Consider the following 6,362-nt stretch of genomic DNA (forward strand, 5'->3'; position numbering starts at 1 on the left):
TATCCGATTCCTGACCTTAAGTATCCGATTCTGGAATCAGAATCGATTTTCGATTCCCAACCCTAGTTATTCCCCAGTAATGACCGTCATCAATAACAATACTGACGGTGTGTGTCCCATTTCACATACTCATGAATAAGAAAGTGCACTATAAATACCCAGATGATGTACTTACCGTATTGTCCCGAATATAAGACGATGTTTTTTTCTTGGAAATACATCTGAAAAAACGCGGTCGTCTTATATTCAGGGTCTAGACTTTGACATGTCAATAATACACCCACAACAATAGGTGGCGCCAAATGTTTCATTTAAAATTCTTATAAATGTTCAGTTCAGCAAAGTAAATACACTGTCATGAAAATGTTCAATTTAAAAATACAGAAAAAAAAATATTTTAAAAAGTAAAGATTCTGAAAGCTTTTAAGTAGATCTAAATACTTTTAATGGCTTTACAGAAGTAACAACAAATATATTCTATTATGATGAAGGGGGGGTCGTCTTATATTCGGGCCAATACGGTACTTAACCGAAAAAAAGTGTCAGACTATCTATGATAGATGACAAACAAGTTGTTTAAGTGCATGGTGTATAGTATGTCATTTGGGTAACACCGTGAATTTTTACGTTACATTTTGAGCTAATAAAATATTTCAACTCAAATCAATATTTTTTTATCCATTTATTTCCATGTAGTAAGTAGCCCTGTAATAAGAAGAATATACTTTAGAATATTTACATATTTTCATATACAGTAAATGTGGGTTTTTACACTGTGTATAAATTTGACCGATGTTTACCGTTTTTAGAGAGTACTGTTTTTACAGTTACAAGTACATTTACAACTTAGTGTTTTATTGTCCATTTCCATGAGACAAAGTATGCGATATTTAGTGACACTGCTGTCATTTGTTAGTCTGGAGCCCTGTGTTTGGATTTCAGATAGAGGTGCTATAGCTAATACGGGTGCCGTGCTATACCTTAACAATACAGGGTTTATGGACGTTTGGGTTCAGTAACATTTGATATTTAGTCATTTGTTTCCAGTTCAGATTGTTTAAATAAATCTGCCGTTAGAGGGATTTTTAAACAAGTGTTAACTCTCTCCAATCCAATGTTATTTCAGATGAAAATGGACCTGCAGTCATTATTAGGACGGAATCATAATCACCGGAGCGGACGGATACTTGGTGAGTATGGGTTTTAGTGGTGAAGGCAAGCATCACTATTACTGTGGCTCATATGTAATTTAGGCATTTCTCTAGCACTGAGTATTTAACTTGAGAGGGTTTGTACTGTGGACATGAATGATTCCTCAAAATGATGTGGTTTGTCCTTCACAATAGCGACCCTGGCAACACCACTCACTATACAAATCTGGATCTAGTAATCTAGCTTATCTGCTCAAAAGTTTTTTTTTTACGCTAACATTGGTTTCTTATTTATTTGACTAGTGGGATCCTGCATCATGAGCTGTTTAAGAAAGCACCAATCCCTGAATGAGACGACTGCATTCCAAATCCTGGACCGTTCCAGAAAAGCCTGTTTTTAGAGAGCCAAATATATTGGGAACAGTGAGGAGTTTCCTGTAATGCTGAGAAATACTTAGAACTTGCGCTGAATGTTGTCAAGTATATCGCTCATCTTTTGTGAAAAGGAGAGCCACAGGACAATCACTGGCATTTTCAGATGTCATAGACCTGTTGGACTGTTTATTATCATGCTTTTATGAGAACAGATGGACACATCTCTGATCAAATATGATATACCAGTATCTAGTTGGAGGAATTTCTAGGATGTTTCTGATAGCTGTTACTTTTTATTTTTTCTTCTTCACATAGTGGGATAAGTCTTTATACACCAACATGTCCAGATCATACTTCACCCCGAAAACAAAGTGAGATTGTATTATGTAATAGGCATGGCTTTAAATTAAGCATTAAGTATTTTTATATCAAAACTTGCAAAAATGCAAAACTTTTATTTGCATAAATTGTGAAGTATTTATACTTTTTGGTAGTATTTGCTATCCTTCCTTTAATCTTTAATGAAAAGCAGTACAGTTAAAAGAATAAGAATTTAATATAAATTAATTTAAAATATCTGGATGCATCACAGTAATGGGAACTGGGGGGAAATGTGCTTAATTAAAATGTCACAAAGTAAAATAGGTTTCTTGTTTATTATGCACAATATAATTCCTGTTATGAATTTCCTTTTTCTTTTGATTTTGGGGTGAAATGTGACATGGACATGTTTCATGACATTCACCCAGTGCAAACGGAGAGCTCTTCCTCTGATTTGTGTGTGTGTGTGTGTGTGTGTGTGTTGCCACCATTAATATAAGTTTCATATTGAGTTGGTAAGAAGTCAATCCTATGCATTTATCCTCTGTATACAGTATATCACTGACTTAAGCTGACATTTTTATTGAGCTTGTTTTAATTCTTAATCACTGATTCAGACTGTGATCCTGTGGTCATTAGAGAGCAGTCTGGATTTACCTTCTTTCTTTTACGTTGTGATGCAATATAAACTCATTTTGATACCTCTCTGTGTATATATTTAGAAAGAGACATGCGGAGTATAGTTTGGGACTTGTAAAACCTAATACAAGATATGTTTAATGTATTACTGTAAAACCCATGAACACATGAGGCTGATTTCAGACGATATGACTGTCCTGTGAAAACTATTGCCACGTTTTCCTCTAGTGCAAAAGAAGTAGATATAGCATTGCAGTATCGTGTTGTATTCTAAGTGGGTGAGTAATCCTTTTGAATTTAAAGTCTGTTTGAAAGGTATGCTTGAGTCCCGTTTGTGTGGCCCTCTTCAGATACTGTAATTGATATGCCTGTCATATGGTTCTCACTTATGAGGATCCTTATTAGCCAATGCTTATTGTTTGATTTGCACTGACCTTAATCTGAGGGAGATCTTTGCTTCCTTTGACTGTGTATGCGCTCAAATTTTTCTTTAACTCCATATCCACTACGTTTAAGTCATTACATGCCAATGTTTTTCCCAATGGTGCAAAATATTGTATTGTTTGTAAGTTCTGTCTGATGATTGAATGTCAATAAATACTTTACTTATTTAGTGATCTTCACTTCTTGAAAACACCCCTTCCATGCTCAAAGTATACGAGGCGACAGTTAAAAAACCAAAGGTTATCCCGCTGGATAGTAGATGCCATTCCACTGGCTTACACCTTAGTGGGCTTACAGTGCCCCATTGGAGTAAGGGCCCACTCCAGCAGGGGTATAGCCTCCTCCAGGACTTGGTCCAGTGAAGTCTCCATTTAAGATATCTGTGCGTCATTTTTTCGCTGGTCTAGGTTTTATACCCCAGACATCCCTGCCCTTTAGCCACGGATTTTGTCCGCCTAACCAACCTGTACCCCTGTCAGTGCTCAGGACTATTTTGTCAGAAGACTCTGGCCTTATAGCCCGGGCCGCGGTGATTCCGGGTTGATTGGATGAAAACTGGATGACGAGTAATTTCTTACTGCTAAATTCTGAAAAAACAGAGGTGTTAATTATAGGACCTAAAAAATCTGCATGTAATAACCTAGAACACTGTCTAAGACTTGATGGCTGCTCTGTCAATTCTTCGTCATCAGTTAGGAACCTAGGTGTGCTATTTGATAGCAATCTTTCGTTAGAAAGCCACGTTTCTTTGTTAAAAGCGCTATATAAATAAAGGTGACTTGACTTGATTGTGCCCTTTTTTGCCCCACGCTACCCTTAGGGCTGAAATGCCATTTGTTCGTGCAGCTACACAAACGTTAACAAATCGGGCTCCAGTATTCTGAGAAAAACAGTTTTCCTCTAGCGTAGGAAACGCAATGCTCGTTCCCGTTATCTCAGGGAACTGAGATTACGTTATTAATCGGAGTGTTTTTTTAAAGAAAAGCTGAAAGACTTTCACATTTAATCTTCACAGAATTATTAGGTGTAAGAATGACAGCCGTGAACTGTCCATTATTGCGCAATTTTGGAAGACTCATCTTTGTGCCATTCAACACTTGGCTATCTACCAAGCTCTGTGATTTCCCTAGGAGGTCTACAATTATCATTGATGGCTGGATGTTGAATGAATTAAAAATGCTGAACAGAATGCGAAGGTCAGCTGGAACAGAACAGAGAGGTGGCAGCTTTCTGATTCCACATTCATAATGGCAGGTAATTACTTGAATTCTCAGCAGGCCACAATGGACAGAATATTCATAGAAGACAATAAGGGCTTTCTCTTTTTCACGGCAAAGCATGATAAGAACATTCTCAGACCTGCCATATTGCTCAGAAAAGGCAACATTTCACTTGTGCAATCATAACTTATAATTAATTGACAGACTGTGTTAACATTGATCTTACACTCTAAAAACTGCTGGGTCAAAAAGGGACGAACCCAGGGCTGGGTTGTTTTGACCCAACAAGTTGGGTTATATGTTTGACCAGCATGCTGGGTTGCTTTTTTATGGTTTAAAATGACTACATTGCTAGGCTAAAATTAACCCAAATCTAACCCAAACCTACTAACCTTGTTCATTTTAAAATCACTTTTACACACACAGAATGTCTATCAAAAGTAGGGGTTGCACCGACTAGTCGACTTCAATGCTCTGCCATGACACTTTAAAGGGGTCATATGATGTTGCTAAAAAGAACATTTTGTGTATTTGGTGTAATGAAATGTGTTTATGCGGTTTAAGGTTAAAAAAACACATTATTTTCCACATACTGTACATTATTGTTTCTCGGCCAAACAAAGTAGTTTCGCTTTCACAACGAAACACACAGCGTAACACACGGCGGGCTAGAGTGAGCGGCGTCTGGCGGGCTTGCGGCAACCACATGTGGCGACCCCGGGCTGGACTCTGCTTCGTCCACGGTGAAAGCCGATCCGGCGATCCACAACGTGAAGTTGATGTATTTCCTCAGCGACCAGCACAGATCAGCTCTAGGCATGACGAAGCAGGTATCGTCCTCTTTTGGAAGACCAAACAAAGTAGTTTCGCTTTCACAACGAAGCACTTCATGACATGGTGGCAGCAACAACAATACTTGATAAGTCTTGTAAGGACAGTATCTATCTATCTATCTATCTATCCCCGCCACCACCCTCTTCTCTTGTAAGGACACTATCTATCTATCCAAGGTGAAAGTAGTTGCAGAGTAGACCAATCAAAAGAAGAAGAGGAAGAACGTCAAGATCAGGTAAATGCAAACAGACGGTACTGAAAAGACCAATGGAAATGTTCAAGGTGTCAATAAAACCAGCTAAAACTGTGTAATGTGTATATATCACAGTGAGGGACAGGGTGAGGACAGAAGTCTTTTTGAGCAAGCAACTGTGATTGTCAATTCCCTAAACATAGAGCCTATCAAACTGATAACTGAGACAACTGCCTAAGCGTTTTAGTCTAGAAACAAGCACATACAAGCCAAAAACAGCAACAGAGCATTACAGAATTGAGTTTTATCAGGTCCTTGACGTTGTTGAACCAGTGCTCAATGAACGTTTTGAGCAGGAAGGTCTTTACTGATCCTGCAGAAACTAGAGAATACTCTGCTCACTGGACAAATTGATTCAGTGTGTGGTGAGTATCCTGAGATCAACAGCCAGTTGCTTGCAGTTCAGTTACCCATGTTTAGACAGAACTATCAGTTTGGATCCAGTATGAAGGCAGCAAACATTCTTAAAGGTTTGTCAGTGGAAGTTCCTGGACTTTTCAGTGAAGTGGAAACTATCTATCTATCTATCTATCTATCTATCCCCGCCACCACCCTCTTCTCTTGTAAGGACACTATCTATCTATCTATCTATCTCCTCTTAGAAGGACAATATCTATCTATCTATCTATCTATCGTAACGGGGTGAAGAATCACACGACAAGTAATCTCAATCAATACCCCGGAGGGTGGATTTATTGGGGTGATGGGTGTTAGTGAGAAAGGTCCAGGTAGGTGCTCCGGTGCCGTGAGTTGCATGTTATCACACTATCATCACTTGAATGCGAGCCATCACAGGACTTTACACACAAGACAAGCTCTGCTGTGACAGCTCTTTCATATTCTCAATAAACAAAAAGTATATTTTCATAATCTTATGTTTATTTACCACATGTCCCATCAGTAAAAACATTATTTTATGCTTTACTCTGAGTTTCTGAATCTAATATCTTAATGTGGTATGGTATCTACGTGAATAATGATTTTTATTAAATAAACATATTTATCAATATTAAATCATAATACTCTAAACAGCAGCCTCTGGCTTACATTGTTCATGTTAGCGAGTGTCTAAACGACCGATTTAACTTCCAAGTTTTAAGTAAACATGCAAAAATAAAACGATAA

The 6,362-nt window shown here is 38.0% G+C and overlaps 1 protein-coding gene and 1 long non-coding RNA gene across 3 annotated transcripts in view; one reads left to right on the top strand and one right to left on the bottom strand.

The window, feature by feature from the left end:
- Positions 1 to 1,874, top strand: part of zdhhc15b (zDHHC palmitoyltransferase 15b) — a 9,922-nt gene extending 8,048 nt beyond the window's left edge. For both annotated transcript variants that reach the window (XM_016560231.1, XM_016560232.1), the window contains 2 exons: positions 1,127 to 1,190; positions 1,455 to 1,874. In XM_016560231.1, coding sequence (XP_016415717.1) covers positions 1,127 to 1,167 — 41 coding nt within the window. In that variant the 3' untranslated portion in view covers positions 1,168 to 1,190; positions 1,455 to 1,874. The remainder of the gene's footprint in view (positions 1 to 1,126; positions 1,191 to 1,454) is intronic.
- A 13-nt stretch (positions 1,875 to 1,887) lies between these two features.
- Positions 1,888 to 6,362, bottom strand: part of LOC107746137 (uncharacterized) — a 4,856-nt gene continuing 381 nt past the window's right edge. Inside the window, exons 2-3 of the long non-coding RNA XR_001640660.1 lie at positions 3,088 to 3,091; positions 1,888 to 1,960 (exon numbers count right to left, since the gene is read on the bottom strand). This is a non-coding gene — a long non-coding RNA (uncharacterized LOC107746137). The remainder of the gene's footprint in view (positions 1,961 to 3,087; positions 3,092 to 6,362) is intronic.

Source organism: Sinocyclocheilus rhinocerous, unplaced genomic scaffold, assembly GCF_001515625.1.
Source record: "Sinocyclocheilus rhinocerous isolate Xijiao unplaced genomic scaffold, SAMN03320098_v1.1 scaffold348, whole genome shotgun sequence".
Lineage (NCBI taxonomy): Eukaryota > Metazoa > Chordata > Actinopteri > Cypriniformes > Cyprinidae > Sinocyclocheilus > Sinocyclocheilus rhinocerous.